This window comes from Clarias gariepinus, chromosome 3 (genome assembly GCF_024256425.1).
Source record: "Clarias gariepinus isolate MV-2021 ecotype Netherlands chromosome 3, CGAR_prim_01v2, whole genome shotgun sequence".
Classification (NCBI taxonomy): domain Eukaryota; kingdom Metazoa; phylum Chordata; class Actinopteri; order Siluriformes; family Clariidae; genus Clarias; species Clarias gariepinus.
The window spans coordinates 19638472-19656781 of record NC_071102.1 but is presented as its reverse complement, the minus strand read 5'-3'; the positions used below and the strand labels follow the sequence as shown (position 1 = coordinate 19656781).

The window sequence follows — 18310 nt, the reverse complement described above, 5'->3', positions numbered from 1 at the left end:
CACTGTGTGTGTCTGTGTGACCTTTCCTCTCCTTTTACACTCTGCGCATTTATACAAAGTCTCGCTCAAACAGGAAATGAACCTTAACACTCAGGACAGACTAAAGGAAGTGAACCAGTGGCCCTGAGTGTAAACCAGTATGTACACAGTGTAGTGCTACAAGATGTTCGAGGTTTGAGAGGGTGGAAAGATTCCGTTCCACATCTGACCACAGTTTAAATGCACCAGACTTCCTCCTGAACTTTTCTTTTTTTTTTTCAAAACAATTAGGCGAAGTCTTTTGTAAAAGTCCAGCAAAATGAAGTCCTATAAAATGCCACATAACCAAACATTCTGTATAATTAATGTAGATTTATAAAGGCCTGTTTAAATAGAGATTCTTTATGTCTGGTCTAAAGCAAGGTTTAAACAACAATGTTAAATCTGATCTATAATATTCCTCCTGTGTTGGACCGATATGGTCATTGAACAACAACTGTGCCAAAAATGCACAGACTTTCTATATCTTTATTCAGTGCAGTTTTTCAAGTCATGTTGTGAAAGCAAACCTAATTCCATGACATTGTTTTAAGCTTTCGAGTGATTAATTTAAAAGAATTTGCTGAAATACATTACAGTGTAAAATTATTTATGCACAAAATATAAATATTTTACATAAATATTTCCAAATATTACTTCTCCCTCCATCTATTATCTGTAGCACTTATTCGGTGTAGAGTGTTGGAGGGTCTGGAGCTTATCCTAGGAAACCCTGGGCACAAGGAACGGGTAAATCCTGAGTGGGCATTTCCATTACACACACACACACACACACACAATCAGATGAATCAATCAGCTTATGGAGGAAACCAGAGAACACAGAGGAAACCCACCAAGCACAGTGAGAACATGCAAACTCCACACACAGACCAAAGATGAGATTCAAACCCCCAATCATGGAGGTGCAATGCGTTAGTGCTGACTGCTGGGCCGCGACGCCGCCTGAATGTTTTTTATTTTATTTTTAATAATTAATATTTTGTATGTCAGTGAAAAAAGCAGCAAAATCCATAACATTTACAAATAAAGAAAAAAAGGTAATGAAAAGGAAAAAAAATAAGCAAGTCTCTTAGCACATTCTCTAGTGCGTGACAACTTACTAACTATGAGGGGGGTTCGTTTATAAGACTTCACAAGGTTTACCCAACTTTTTTTCATTGTCACACCAAAATATTGACTTTGTATTGTTTATTGTGTACTGCTCTCTGTATCATATTTGTAAAGAAATATTACATTTTTTAGAAGCCATCTTTGCAGTACAGTGTTTCTTCACAGGTGTTTATTACTTCTGCACAGTGCTGTATGTGAGGATTTGAACAGAAGTTTTGAGAAACGTTTATCAAACGAACATGTTTAACATCTACTGGTCTAAACTCTATTTCTGGAGGTACGCGTCACACACGCGTCTGTATTTAGCTGTAAATTGAGGGGCCATAAAGAGGAAGTCAGATGATCATGCGGCTGCTGGCGAGGCCAGAGAATCAGATGTTGGTGTTCATCACCTCCACCACAACACTGAAATGAATCAAAGTAATGATAATCAGCTCTGCTTGGAAAAGCTTTATCTTGGCAGAACATTTTATTTAGCTGACCTGGTTTGAGATAAGCTTTAGCGCCTTTTATTGCTTTCGCTTGTCGTGTGAATCAGGCTCGCAATGTCTTTAAAAATGGCACCATGGCATCATTTAGGGCATGAGGCTCTAATGAGAGACTAAAATAGAAGTGAGAAATACATTATCTGCTGCTGAAACCGTTATCCGTTGAGAACAACAGGATGTCACACTCTCTCTCTCACACACACACACGCACACACACACACGCACACACGCAAGCCTGCATGGTGGAGCCCTAAAAGTGCATCACCGCTGCGATGCTCAGGGTAACAGGGGCTTTAAAGTGATTCTTGTTGATCAGTCAAACTCAAGACTACACCCTGAGAACATCTTTTCGAGAACACGGTCTGTCATCTCATCTCTACTTTAATGTCTCGTCTGTAATTAGGGCCTCGAGGGATGTTATGACTCCCTCTGCAGCCAAGCGTCAAAGGGTTTGGACCACACAATGACTCGACACAGTCTGACCAAAACACTTTCTATCGGGTTCCTTGAGTTCACGTCACACAGTTATCCCTCACTCAGCTCAAACTACACCGATGCAGAGAAACTCACTGAAGACTCCAGGAGCTTAGAAATCTAAAGACGAGCAGATTACTCGAACCTGGTTAAATGGTTCTGCCTTTAAGACTAATGTCTAATCATTAATATTTAGGAGAATGTCAGGTAAATAAATGGTTTCATATGTCTAGAAATGGTTGTGTCTTGGAAGAATTAGGTGCTGTGTTGAATTTTCATTCTGAGTCAGCGCACCCCAGACTCCTCACACCTTTTCATTTTGTAAACTTTTAAAATCTTGTTATATCTCATCATGACGTGTGGACTATTTTAAAATCACATGGAAAGTCTTCACCTTCTTCATTACGTGCTAACGGCAAATTATTGTCTAAAAGCAGCAGAGAAGATCAGTCCAAATTAAACTTCTCAGAAGGGATGTTAAATGAGTAAAGGTGTGACATCAGATAACATCAGCTTCTTGCTTAACAGAAGCAGCTCTAGTTTTGGAAGTGTTCTCGCCTACAAATTAACCGTATGTTCTTGTTCTTCTTTTCAAAATGCAAGTTTGTTGTACCTTTGGTCCTTTATGCATCAGCAGGAGGGATGGAGGCAGACGCGGCTGGGACTAGATCTAGTAAACTGTCAATAACAATCATGGCCGAGGTGGCTCTAGGTGGCCCCCTGCAGTCGTTCCTGTGAACATTCGGAACAACTGATCCTTGAAAATCGACAGTCACCAACTGTACACACACTCACTCACCAACACCACTTGTACATTACAGGAACTCGGCTGGGTGTTATGGCCACGCCCCCCGTACAGTCCTGACCAAGACGCCAGTCGCTCCAAGTCGCTCCCGTACAGTCCTGACCAAGACACCAGTCGCTCCAAGACATTTACACATGTTTAGAAAAGCTATTAAAGGAGTTCCTGGGAGGCCGGCGTTTCAGACATGAAGCAGACAGACAGTCCGATCATGGTGTACTGATTAAACCCTCTACCCTGATGGTGTCCAAGCACCAGTGAGACATTTGACATGTAGTTTAAGTCCATGTGTCTACCAGGTAAAAGTGTTGACTGAATTCCAGTAAAGTTTGTGTTTGTGTTTTGCAGTAATGACTTGACACAAAGCCAATAGTTCTGTTATTCCGTGTCATGTGCCAGGGTGCCAATAAAATGCGTAAAAAAAAATGGGAAAAAACAGTCTTGTCATTTGTTTACTTTGTCTTTGTGATGTTAAAGAATATTTTTGGTCAACCCATAGATATACATAAAAACGAGTGAACACGAGCATTTCAAATAAAAACAAAAATTTTAAAGGCAGACAAGAAGAGATTTTAAACCCTATAGCAGGTCTTTAATTAAACACATAAACAAGAAACTAGTTGTCTCTTTCTTTTCCTGTTTCCTTCACACTACTTCAAATACAGTACAGATGTGTACGACGCAGACATTCCATACAATATGTTTTGTCTGACAAAACAAAACAAGATAAAAGGAATAAAAGGCTTAAACTATTTATGTCTATTTAGATAGAGATGACCCGTTTATTTCTGTTCAACCTTAAAGAATAGTCAGGAGTCATTTCCCATAATAAGTTATTGTCTGACAAAACAAAAGGCTCAGAAGATATAAAAGGCAAAAACTATTCATAGCTACTTACAGTATGTAGAGTATTTATGTGTCTCCAACCACACATGGACTGTAGATAGCATTTACACATTTAGTGCACAGAAGGTAGCGTTAAATACTTGGCTAGAATTTGGCTTTTCTTTATGGTGTGTACACACACACACACATTATTGGTGAACCCAGTGTTCTCATGATCGACTCCAGACCCACCCTGACCCTGACACAGGTTTGTGTTCCCTGATCTAAGATGAAGGCCAAGCAAAGTCACCGCTACACACTAACTTTCTGAACGTTTCTCAGGTGTTTGTGTTTCACTATAAAGTTCATACAAACAGGATGTTGGATTATTCCAATTTTCCACCTGCTGTTGCATTTCGAGCCAACACACTCATGCTTTTGAAATTCTGAATCCTGGGGTTTTGTGTCTGAGTAGGACCACATCTCCCAATAATTCAAAGCTGGAGCTGATGTTTGATGTTCAGACGAAGTACGTGTGAGTGTAAGAGATTAAAGATCAGCTCAGTAATCCGTGAGACAGTGACGGAGCCTCGGAGCTCCTGCGTCCAGACATCAGTCCTGAGTTCTGGTTCCTGTCTATTCAGACATTTGCATTTTTTCAAAGTGTCCAGTTATATAACTTTTTTCTCTTTAAATCACACCATCTTCTTTAAGGCCCTTCTTTAAGGACAGGGACAGAACTAATGGTCGGTTCCTCCGAGCCACGATTTCTCCATCAGCTGAGCGATGAGACGTCTGGCTGAAATGGGAAATCTACTCAGGCTCTTCCGGCAGAACATTCTCCATGCCGTTGAACTTATCCTCCACTGAAACTTCCTCCAGACCATTACTGGGATGAACTGTTGGCTTATCTTCCCTATTTTCTGCTTATATAAGTGGTGCTTGCTGTTCTTGATGTCCCCCATAGCCCTGAAATTCCCTGAGTCTGTCCTATAGGCGCTAACAAAAACTTTCATTTTCAAATGCTTTTTGACTTCCTGAAATAGGTCCATTTTCTGATTTTTTATTTGGTGTAAATCAGAATCACTTCATTGATGACAGGAGAATGAAAATGATACTTTTAAACTACACTCATATTATTTAATGATCTTTAAAAAACTCTTTCTATAATAATTCAGTCAAGCGTAAAAAGTTAATTTAATATTTAAGGCTAAAAAGAATTAAAGGAACACTGAGTTACCACACATACGAGGGTCGTTCAAGTCAAACTAGGACTAAATGTTCCATTAATTCTTTTGATCAGTATAATTAGTTTTTATGTTTTGTTTGCTTTTAATACTTTACTACAGATTTATTACTGCTCTGCTTTAGTGGTTTTTGGATTTGACTAGTGTTTTTTTTAATATCAAGTTTATTAATCAATTTTAAAAGTCATGACTTTCATACTGGACTGCTATAATGTGAAATTGCAGGTATTTAATAATTACCCATAACTTCATGTAGACTATGACAGGTTTGCTGTGTGGCTGCTTTTCCCTGCATTTATGTGAGAACGTCTTAAAGGAAAGTATTGTGATGCCGTTTCACTGAGATGCAAAACAGGATGCAAATAAGTTAATAATTAGGCTCCCCGGGAGCGATCTTCCCAGGTGCAAAAGTCTGGCACGTAGACTAACTGACGTATTTCTTAGCAGAGGTGTCCATCATCACACTTTCCGTTGGGCTGAGCCATTGTTTAACGTCATGCAAACAGGGTTTAATGATATCAAAACATTGTAATTAAAACAGCAAGAAATATGTGACTAAACAATATGAGGTATTGTATAATGTAAATGTCTATTTTGCTTTGTGCGCTGGTGCGCAGTCATGTTGGAACGGTAAGGGGCCGTTCGCGAACTGTTCTCACATGAAATTGTCCAAATTGTCTTGGCATCCTGAAGCGTTAAGAGTTCCTTTCACTGGAATTAACGGGTCGACCCCATACCAGTCCCATCATGACTGGGCACCAGTGCACAAAGTGCGGTCCATAAAGACATGGATGAGTGAGTTCAGTGTAGAAGAACGTGACTGTCCTGCACAGAATCCTGACCTCAAGCCGATAGAACACCTTTGGGATGAATTAGGGGCGGAGACTGCGAGCCACGCCTTCTCATCCAACATCAGTGTCTAATTTTACGAATGCGCTGCTGGAAGAATGATCAAAAATTGCCATAAACACACTCCTAAAGCTTTTTGGAAAGCCTTTACAGAAGAGTTAAAGCTGTTATAGCTGCACAGGGGGCGGGGCCAACATCATATTAAACGCTATGGATTAACAATTGGATGTTACTCAAGTTCATATGCATGTGAAGACAGGCGAGCCAATACTTTTGGCAATATAGTGTCTCTTCTCTTGTGTCTTGGCTGTTAAAGTGATGACAAGGTTGTAAATAAAAAAAGAAAAGAAAAAAAACAGAGGCTACAAAAAGAGAGAGCCATGACGAGCCGGTGGCCTCGAGCGCACGCAGAGTGAGATGTCTTTGAAGCAGGAGGTCATGAGGCTTGAGGTTGGTAGAATCGTTTCTGCATTTGCGTGCTTGTGTACATGTGGTTGGAGAGCGTGCAAAGAAATGATGTCGTAGTGGCAGAGACGGGGGTGGGGGTGGAGGTTGGGGTTATGGGGGGGGCTGTAGTGAACATTCAGAGCCGTCTGCTCAGTCTTTATGATGGTTCAAAAGAGCCGCTGGCGTGTAAAGAACACGTAGGCAAACACAAGCACACCACACACACAGCTGCCCCTCTACATGGCTCCCAGCTACAACGCGCAATGAGTCTCTGACTCCACCCCAAAGGTCAAGGGAAACACAAAGCCATGCAGCTGCTAATGGTGTTCTGCACATGGAGCAAAGCTAAGAGTTAAACCCCTTCTGTTCCATCCCTGAAACAAGTGACATCTGTTAAGAAAGGACCAGAAACAGATTTCACTTTTAAAGCAGGTGGTTCGATTCCTTTTTGGTGCATCTGATCTAAGATAACAATGACCAGCTATTTTAAAACATTGCACAGATGTTTCCTAGCCTGGATGATGTGACGTTATAGAGTGTGACGCTCCTGATGACTTTGAAAAAAAGTTGCAATAAATTTCAAAATGGTATTTTGAAAACTGGATGTTACGGCGCCGCAGTCTGATTGGCTGCAAAACTACATAGAACGTGAAGATCCTCCATTGTTGTTGTTTTTGTTGTTTTATCTCCAGTGTGGTCTTGTCATGTCTCATTCCCTACACTAACCAACAGGAAGGGTGATGGGGTGGAGCAAGCACATGCTTGGCTCTTGGCCAACAATGGATGTGACACAATTGGGATTAAAACTCATGATCTCCTGTACCAATGCACTGTTATCACAGCCTTCTCCTCTTTAACATTTACTTTTAATTTACTCTTCAATTATGAGAACCTCTAAGAGGTTTAACCTATTTTTGTTGAACGTGTTTCAATCACAATAAAATATATTCTATTCTATTGAATAGAATAGAATCTTACAACTGCATTATTTATTAACCAAAGGTTATTATCGAAGAACCCGTCCAGTGTAAGATTGCATTGGGACTTGAACCTCTGTAGTCTAATCTGAATAAAAGGACAGAGGAAATGAAATATATACTGTAGGACGATCTAATGAATTAGATCCTGCGTACTGCAGTAGTCATGAAAACAAGCTCGTATTTCACGTGCCTGTGTTCTGACCTCATACTCCAGACCGAGTTCCTAAAACCCTAAAGCAGCAGTTCTGTGTGACAAGTCGAGATTAATGTTCAGTCTGGAGGCCTTTTTTGAAATAATTCCCGCTCAGTTTGCACTTGTGGGTGATCATTGTTTTCCCTATAGTCAGCCGCCTTCCTGTCCCCTTACACACACACCCCCCCCTCACAAACACACAGAAAAACACAAGCCTCGGGGAAGCAGCAGCTGCCAAGTGGGCTACAGGAAGAAATGTTCTATGGCGGCTTCTGTCCTGTTAGTGACACTGACCTCCTGACAGCCGTCACCCTGCTGAGGTCACCATTACAACACAGCCTTTCTGACTCCCACTTGGTGCCTGAAAGTGTGTGTGTGTGTGTGTGTGTGTGTGTGTGTGGGGGCCACAGAAATACGTTCCTACAACAGAGAGGCTCCGCAATCGGACCTTCTTCAGGTATTCAGTCTCGTCTCGTCTACATTTCACAGGCTTCAGACTCTGGAATAATCTGGATGATGTCATCACCTCCCACACACTGCTGGTCCTCCACGACTCACACCGAACCACGGGCCTGGGGGTTTACCATGGGGATCTGTGTGGAAATAATATTTACCATGATGGTATTTAGCAGTGTTTGTTTTATTAAAATGCAACTTAGTTTGTCAGAGATGAATACTGACCCCTAGTGGTTGGGAGAATCTGTACAGGTTTTTTTTTCAGCTGCAATTAATGCGTCTGTATTTAAATGAATTTAAAATCATGTATAAGGCAGGTATAGGTCGCATCTCATAATTTATACGTTACCTGTTCTCACTAGATTTACTGAAGAAATTGATATAAAACAGAGTAAGAGATTATTGCTGTTCCGTCACAATACGACTTTAATCCTAAAATCATCAGGGGAAATGCCAATAAAATGTCTTCCATGTGTCCTCTTGGTCTGTGTTATATCTCTATATCGCTATATCTCTATTTAATGTGGCTTAAAGGAGAACTGTTTCTGAGCTCGTATGGTTTAAAGCTAGTTTGTGTCACGAGAACTGAATTTTATAACTTAGAGGTTTCCTGAGGACTGACGCTGTGGACGCTGACTGATTTCTGAAACTTTTGCTACATAATAACAAGCAAATGAACAGTTTGGCCTAATGATGAATGATCACGACATCAGATGGGAGGAGCTTCAATTTATTATTTATCAGTTGTCAGCAACATGATTAGCTCTGAGCAACAAAGATAAGATAAAACACTTTATTCACCTCGAAGGGAATTGAGTGTTCGAGGAGTATAAAAGACCACAAATACACACAGAGAAAGAAATAAGAATAAAATTAAGATACAGACAGGTCCATAAGTATTTGGACAGTAATCCAATTTTTCTTCTATTCTGTACACTACTATAACGAAATGATGTAATCAATATGTGACTGAAGTGTAGACGTTCAGCTTTAATTTAAAGGCTTTAGCGGAGGAGAAGGTTATAGTAAAGGAAAACATCTCAGAGTCGGTGACGTCACACTCAGTTCCAGAAAACGAATTTCCTGAAACCTCCCCCTATACTGACCTGGTTGATGTTATTGTTTCCATCAAGCCAAGTGAATTTAAACATCCTGGAACATCATATAGGAGTCACTGTAGATTCTCCTAATCATCCAGAACAGGCTTTAAATAAAAGACAGATTGATAAAATCGCTGCTGAAATGAAGACATCAGTATCGCAGCATGAAAAATATTTCTTTTTATTTAATATTCTTGACAGACACTTATGATTATTTACAAGTGAACCTGAAAGCCTGCAATGGCACATTTAGATACATTGAGCACATCGAGTCAAGTTTATCTCGAACTCCCTTCTGCTGTTACTGTAAAGCAGATTGTCTGGGTCAAACCCATGCGATTGCCTCCATCAGGTCACATGATGTCTGAATAAAAACAGCTCTGACCTCCCAGGGGTCGGGATACATCAGTTAAACATATAACATACAAATCATTTACTCAACCACGTTACCTGATATTTGGGATGGACGATCATTTCTTGTTGTTATTGTTGTTATTGTTGTTATGTCACGTCACCCCTTTAAAGCACAGACCAGCTTGGTGTTTGAATGTTGTGGGCTGTACGGGTTGTGCTGAGGATACACACAGTACCGGCCACAAATATTTAAAGGGTGTTAATAAGTACCATGTATTACAGTTTTCACTGAGCACCAAACAAGTCACTAATTAGTCCTGGCTGAAGAGTCGTGCTCATTAACGCCATCATCTCCAAACTCAAAGCCAATAGAAACCTGTTGGACGATGGAGAGAAGACAGGGGCAGTCAAGAACCAGAAGAATAAGGGACTTCAGATTGATTGTCGTAGAGCAGTTTCATTGCATAAAATAACAAAACATTCTTATTATCTTGATTGTCATTATTTATCAAATGGTTGTTAAAAACGTTTGAATTTCACTTTTGTCTCAATTCTTTTGGCCACCATATGTTGTTTGTTTACTGGTTTCCCAGTATGAACATGCTTACTCACCAGCCAAACCAGCAATAAGACCAGAACTGCACAAATTAAGTAAAAAAGGCCTTGCTGTTAAATCAATAAGTAAGTTCATGTCGGTCAGCAAAACGTCATGACAGTGTTGACCAGAACAGTTTAACCAAACATCCAGCTCATAGTGACGTGTCCTGGGCAAAGACTGGATTTATACATGTACTTTACAAAACTGGGCAGACTTTCTTTATCTGGCAGCAAGATGAAGATAAAGATCTAATACTGGAACTAAGGTAGAGGACTGATGTTGAGCCAGCGCTGGGCCGTCAGCCACTGTCTCGGCCCACGGTGGTCATTATGAAAAAATGCTTCTTCGTAAAACACCCGGGCCAGAATTCTGTCAATGACCCTGGCAGGGATGGGCAGCGGTGTAAAAGCTACCGGGGACCTTCGCTAATGCAGCGTTATGCTGCCAAGGTTTCAGAGACTTTTCCCATTAAATTGTTAAAGTAATTGCATTAAATAAACATTTGAAGAGAAAAACCTAAACACCATTAACGAAGAATGCGTTCTGGCAAGTTTACATGTAACCACACTGCCCTCTGTCTTTCTTTTCGAGTAATTACACTGCAGTCGGCCATTTTGTCTGTCAGATTCGGGGAAAAGAAGATTTCCATGGAAGCAGGAAGACAAACATGGCCACGCTGCACTTACAATCATTTTCAGACAATTTTGTGCGTTTCTTTTATCGTCATTGCAGAACTATAACACACACACATCTGTTTTATTTACTTTAGGAAATCTTTCTACAGGGAATCACAATCCAGTCTCGAAACTGAAACACACTGTAAATAAACAGCTGTGTTTATACGTTTATACTGTCGTCTCTTAGGGTCATAATCACTCACTCATTTACTGTCTGTACCGCTGTATCCTGGACAGAGTGCCAATCCAACACACACACACACACACACACACACACACACACACACACACACACACACACACACACACACACACTTAGGGCTCTCCAATTAGAACATACATGTCTTTGGACTATGAGAGAAAATCCAGAGAACCCTGTGGAAACCCACCAAGTATGGGGAGAACATGGAAACTCAACATGCACACAAACTCTGAGCTGGGAAACAAACCTGGAACCTGGAGGTGCGAGCCAACAGCACTAACCACTACGCCACCGGATTAAAATCAGATAAAACCTACCAGCAAATATTTCTACACTGTTTATTTCTAAACTTTACTAGATTTCTGTTTTTATGGCCTCTGAGACGACACACACCACATTCAGTTAGAATAAAAATATAGAAATAAAGTCTACATCATTTAAAGATTTATTATAATTTCTAATGCATGAAATAAATTGGGAAAAAATAGAATAATTATTATAAATAATAATAATAAAATGATTATTTATATAAACAAAAATACAAATCATTAATTCTATATGACATACAATAAGAATCAATTTGAAAGATTTAAACAAATTGAACAGAACAAATAAGATTCACAATAATTAATACGATTCACTTTTTGTACGAAATAAAAGTAAAAAAGATACATTGTTGGTTGTCACATTTTTGTTTTACATTGTAGCACCCCCTAGTGGAATACTGCAGGTTTACCAAATCCTGGGCGGGTCCTCACAATCTTCTTTCCATGAATATCACCATTTGTAAAAAATACTTATTTCTTTTTATATTTTGATCAGACAAATGGTTTGGGATCTAACCCCTCTGATAACATTTAGTCCCCCGTGTCTGTAGATATCATCCACAATTGAAAGAGGTGGTTAATTTTTATTATTTTTCTGAAGCTTGAACATTATGCCCATTTAAATAATAAAAATAATTAAAAAAAATCCCACTATTCATATGTTTAGCTTTTTACAATTTATAGGAAAGTGGATGTTTATAGCTCACAGTGTTTATGAATTGTTGAGCTAAACGTCTTTCCGGGATGATGCCATGCAGGTGTGTACACACAGTTTCATTATATTGTTTTTCCTTATGGTAATTATAAGCTGCTATGCTACATTGGTTGATTGGTCCAAGTGAAAGTTTGGCTGAACGGCACAATATGCTGCTAGAATAAAGCAAGAAAACTTCAATTTTCTTTGCCAGACAGGCGTTGATCTAAAAGTGTTTATTACTTTTAGAGGTCAAATAGAATGAAACTTGTGGCGCGTTCTTAATCTGTATCATCATTTACATTGTATGTTAAAATTGGACTTCATAACATAAAGTCTATGGATCTGAGACACGCCCTGTCTATGGGTTAACTGGTTAACACAAGGTGAAAGGTTTGCCTGTGAATTTTCTTTCGGTATCTTTTTGTCTCGAATGTAGGAAGATTATTCACACAAATTTAACAGGAATCAGACGAGCTGTCTAGAAGAAGTCAGAAAATGAAGGTTTTGATGAGAACCAGATATAGTTAACCAGAAATGGAAAGGGACAAATGATTGCCTTAAGCAAATTTGTTGCGCTTATGTCTTCTGTTCTCTTCTGCAAATTTATTTTAAGGCACAATTAATATACACAGATGGATAAAACAACATGCTGTGAACAGATTTATATAAAGGCTCTAATCAAATAAAAAAAGTATTCCTTGAATCCTATCCAACTTTGTTTTTCCAGAAAAGAGCATTTATCCAGCAGTGTGATAGACTGACACTCTGTCCAGGGTGTACCCACCACATGCCCTAAGTCTCCTGGAATAGGCTCCACCTCCGCAACCCTGAATACAGGGCGGTACAGATGATGAGCGAGTGAGTGCATTTATACAGCAGCGTTCCTGTTCCCATTAATTTTAGCTGTTATACATAATAGATATAATAAATAAGCACTTCTTAATTATTACCATTGTGATCCTCTGCGTACTCAACACTCATGGACTTCCCCAAACACACATCTGTCCTGATGAAAGAATTAAACTAAATATCGTCTCCTCAGACTAAACCATCGTTTTAATAGTTTAGGGCTCCAGGTTTGTAGACTTTACACTGAGTGGTTTCTTGCTGTTATCACTGAAAATGTTGGTGTGATGGAGAAAACGCTAAAATCTGCAGGACACGGGTTTAAGACCGCATACATACATTGTTGAGACTAAGACTCTCAACTGTTTAAATCTGAGCATTGTGGCTTTGTGGGGATTTTAGTAACTGTTCTGTAAAGTCTGTCCATCCCGACCGGAGAGCTTTGACTTGTCACCACGTTTCTCTTTGACACAGCCGGCCTGTTTTTACTTACAGCGCCGCCTTTTCTGAAACTTTTCCCCTGAGTCACCTCTCATTACTTCATTACATGATAGAGATTAAATACATGGGAACACATTTTACTGTGACGGGCTGCAAAGTGCCTAATAATTTTAAAACTGGTTGTTTATGTAACAGCCTCAGCAGCGACCTCATTTCCCCTCTCGTCTGTTCCAACCCCTCAGCATTCAGCATCAGCAGTTACTAATCACCGCCCGATCATCTGTCATCATCTACACTTGTTTCTCACTGGGTCAGGACTTAAGTTAGATGGATTTTTTATGCTTGAGTGATTCATAGGTCATTGTGTGACTTAAACACAAACACCCCCCACTGAATCTGATCAGGAGTCAAAAAGTCCTTCAGGAGGCCAGGAGTAGCATTTTTCAAAACAATATCAAAATATAAGAAGGTCTGGCTCCTGGGGAATAAAATATAAAGAAATGAAGGGGGGTGGGGGAGGGGGCAGGGCTGTATTTTCCAGTTTTTTTATTTTATTTCAGAGAACCTGTACTCACGATAAACATAAGCCCATTAATAACCACATCAAATTAAAAGACAGCTGCTGACACTCCTATTTAAACCACAAGTTTCACCCTTTTAAAGCAGATATGGTTTACATTTTTAAAACACAGACATTAAAGGATCCTGTAAAGACTTAAAAAATAAATCAATAAGTCAATCAGAAACAACCAGATAAAATTTACTGTCAGTTTATGTTATTTTAATCTGAAAACACGGAGTTCAAGCTGAATAAAACCACAGGTTTAACTTGTACAATATTTTAGTAAATGGCAAAAATTAAAAGAGAAAAAAAAGAAAAAAGAAAATCTACAGTGAAATTTAATCAAAAACAATGAAATGAAATATCAAACTTAGTTATTCACATAAAAAAAACTAATTGTGCTTACTAATCATTAAAAAATATGCCACAATGACTAGAAAAAAGAAGATAAAATGAGATGAACTCTGACATTTTGCACTACATTGCAAATGTGTCTTTCGTTTTCTTCATTTTTTCATTTGAATTATATATATAGTATATATGCGTGTATGTATACACACTGTTCTAGCATTATGTACCTAACAAAGTATGATGTAAAAAGAATAAAATATATTGCATCACTAACAAATGGTCATTCACATAGAAAAAAAGACGATTCTTAAAACGTCAGGCTCATGTTCACAGGTGACTCGCTCGCTCGCTCGGGCGCTCAGGCTAAAGCTGAGCTGTGAATGTACAAAAAGGCCCATTTAAACATGTGACACATTTATAAGGTATGAGAAAGATTCAAAGTCATGGTTTGGTTGTTGGCACAGTCGAGGAACCTCGCCTCGTTATTGATTGCAGTAACAGCATGATTCAAGAAACCCAAAAAATTTGAAATAAAAGAAGCGTCAGTAGCACACGAGAACACTTCACACTCCACATTGAAAAGGTCATCATGCCTCAGAAAGGTGAAGGAGCAAATGTGTGAGTCCAGAAAGAGATGTTCAGCTATGAGCTAAAAGACATAGGTTCCTATCCCAGGTTCCTTTCCCAAAGCAGTCTCTCACCATCCCCTTTTCACTCCTTTTTCCAGTTTGTTCCTTCTGGTCCAGCAGGAGCTTCGAGTTTAACAGTCCTGAACTTGTCCTCACGCAGCATGCAGGCCTTGGTCTCGGGAAAGTGCCTGTACATGAATAGATTGGCCCATGGAGCATTTCTTTCAGCGCCAGTCTGAGCTGGGAATGTTGAGGTGGTGTTGCACCACCGTGTATGAAGTTCCATAGAAGAACGACAGATATGTTTCACAAGAAAATCAGGAGACCAGTGACCAACTGGCTGCTCTCTGAAGGAGATAATCCATGTTCATGATGTTCAAGCGTGAGGAGCCGAGACAGTGTGACGGTGGATCATGCATCAATATCGTGTGTGTGTTTATGTGTGATGGTGAAAGATAATGATCTAAAGAGACGCAGGTGTCCCTACATCACGCTGTCCTTGGACCACATGTGCTGCAGGTGGTTTTGGAGTCTGTGGAGACTCAGTGGTTATAACTTTAAAGAACAGGACCGAATGATGTCAGTGTGGACTTTCAATGAAGCAGCCGTGGACATTTCAGACGGACCGACTAGCTGAGTCAGACGCTCCTCCTCTTGCGAGAGTCCAAGCTGCTTTGAACAGTCGTGTACGTGGGTCCGAGCTTGCTTAACACGTCCATAAGTTTATAGTTCATGTACAGTACAGAGAAGTTCTCAAGTACACAACGATAAATCCTCCTGTTGAGGAAAAAACAGCTGCAAGCATGCAACACGTATGTAGATAACCATTATCCTGTGATTTCCATGGCAGGGAAATGTAAAATATATCCAAAACAGGATGTCTCTGGTTCCAGACGGACCACAGACACGATGAGAAATTCAATATCTGTCTGAAATCAGCAGCGCTCCCAGGCCTGCTGTCTACCGAGTTACGATATCCAAAGAGGTAAATGGGATCGCGTTCCCAAACCCTCTTACACCATTTCATGTTCGTGTGTGACGATCTGAGCAGAAGAGAACCTGAGCAACTCTTACTCATCTGTTTTATATTGTACGCTAGTCTCGATTCGATCGCACCGGCGTCGCCTCCGAGTGGTTATTTACACACATGTCGGTAAAAAAAAAAGGGACGACAAGATTACACAGGGCTTTGGAACGCTGCCCATGGCTTTAATAAACACTACTCCACCTAAAAGAGATCTGAGAATACATTTTTAAACTACATCTAACTTTGCCCCTCCCCCTCCCCCTCAGCCACACTATTGCTACCTGTCTCTTTTCCTCATATATAATGGCAGTAATTCTTTTAGATCTCATTAGATTAACTAGCACCACTAAATCAGTGAATCCACAAACACTGTTTAAACTGATTTGTTCTGATTAGGGTTTCATTCACTCCTGGTGCAGAAGCTCTTCTTCTTGGACGCGATACATGAAGGTTCCTGGTGTGGGCTTTAGATTGTGGTACTGATCCGGCTAATCAGAGGAGATGTTACTGTTTTGTACTGAACGCCTAAAGAGTCTAACACCACACACACACACACACACACACACACACACACACACACACACACACACACACACACCGAGAGAGAGGTCACATTATAGAAATCATGCAGGAATGTGGTTCGAGGCCAGCTACCCCGCCTGGCTTTGTACTTTTGGGGCTTTAGGCTCTTTTGGCAAAAGCACCACAAGAAAGCATCGGCAGCATGTACGTACGAACATGTACACACACACAGACCTGTAAAAGTGTACACACACGCTCATACACACACTAGTCATGAGAACGACACCATTTTGAACCGTGTACACGAGGGGCCTCTTCAGTGATGAGTGTGTTGATGTTCTTGTTGTCTGAAGTCTGGTGGAGTCCGTCTGTTTCGTGGGAACAAGGGCACATTTGTGAGTGTGTGTGTGTGAGAGTGTGTGTGTGTGTATGTGAGAGTGTGTGAGTGTAAATGTGTGTGTGTGTGAGAGAGAGAGAGAGAGAGACAGAGAGAGAGAGAGTAGGGGTATTTCCAGGAGCTCTCTAATGTGCTGCAGTGCTGTTGTTGGGTTCGGGTCGGGCGTTGGCCAGGTACTTGGCCCTCATGCTGGAAGTGTACTGGAGAGACACAAACAGAGGGAAGGTTTACAACACAAGCCTGGGTTACAAAACACAAAAGTGACTGACTTGTATATTATATATGGCCACAAGTATGTGGACAGCTGATCATCATAACTACATGTAGGCCTTCACTTCAGACTGTTGCACAGAAGCTGCAAGGACACAGTTGTATAGGACGTGTCTTTATGTCCTGCATGTAACATTACAGTTGGCCTTCACTGGGGTTAAGGGGAGCGAACCTGATCGAGCACCAAGTGCACCACGGCTGGAGAGAAAGAATTCGAGGTCCTCCTCCTCACCTAACATTAGTGTCCTATCTCACTGATGTAGCTGAGTGATCAAAATCCAGTGGAGAACCTTCCCTGAACGGTGGAACACAGAACTAACCAGGAAGAAGATGTTCAACAATCACATGTACGGCACTAACCTTTAAAGAATAAAGAATTTAAAGAATGTATTACACGTGTTCTGCCCATACGAGGGTTTAATTGTGGAATTGTTTTGATAAAATCAAATCTTAAGCTTTTTATCCTGTTATTTCTTTCAAGGTGCCGAATTATTATGTGGGAAAAGAATAAAGCCAGCTGACGACCTGAATGTACTGAATCACCAAATTATCAAATCTATGGAGTTTTTATCGTTTCCGATGACACGACTTATTCCAGGACTGAGTGTGTGAGCAGCTCTGAGAGCACGAGGAATCATTTAAACACATCAACTGGACACCAGAGTGCGGAACCAAATCTTAGTCTTTTTGTTTGTTTGTTTGTTTGTTTGTTTTTTGAATGGGCCAGACAGTGTATTATGATCTTAATCACAGCAGTTCAGCTACGACGTGACATGACCTCAATCATCTGAAAACATGAGACATTAATCAGTGAATTCTTACTCAGGAATGTCAGACAGTCAACATGTCTCTCTTTAAACGACTTAAAGTTAGACAAGAACTTTCTTCAGATCACTTCACCTCCAGAGATGGTAACTTGCGAGATCTACTTATTGATGAGGTGATTATATATAAATACATCACAGGCTAGCATGTTGCTAACGAATCATAAACATGGAGCTGTCAGTGATCTCCCCCCTCTTTGTAAGTTCACTAAAATGACCTGCTTCTGTCTTCCCACTTCTGAGGTAATTAAAATGCGCTCTAAGTATTGTTGGGCCGATTGCTGATCCTAGTCGATGATCGGTTGAATTCCTGTGCATTTTAAGCTAAGGATTATGAAAAATGCCAATCAATTTCAATCATTAAAATTTCCTAAAACACTCCATGTGGCATGTTTTTACTGCACACCTGCTGTGTATCAGGCCTGCGTGTGTATAATGGCGATAACTGCGCATGCTCACAACACGTGTGTGTATGTGTAACTGGAAGTAGCCATTTGGCTAATCGGGAAAGTAAAAGTTTATATTTGTACTGAAAACACTGTAAATTTGATACCAACTCAGTTCAGCACTTACACTA

The 18310-nt window shown here is 40.2% G+C and overlaps 1 protein-coding gene across 1 annotated transcript in view; it reads right to left on the bottom strand.

Annotated features, from left to right (window-relative positions):
- Positions 1-13905: 13905 nt before the first annotated feature.
- Positions 13906-18310, bottom strand: part of ttyh3a (tweety family member 3a) — a 64028-nt gene continuing 59623 nt past the window's right edge. Inside the window, exon 14 of the mRNA XM_053492208.1 lies at positions 13906-16839. Within this exon, the coding sequence (XP_053348183.1) occupies positions 16765-16839 (75 nt within the window). The 3' untranslated portion in view covers positions 13906-16764. The remainder of the gene's footprint in view (positions 16840-18310) is intronic.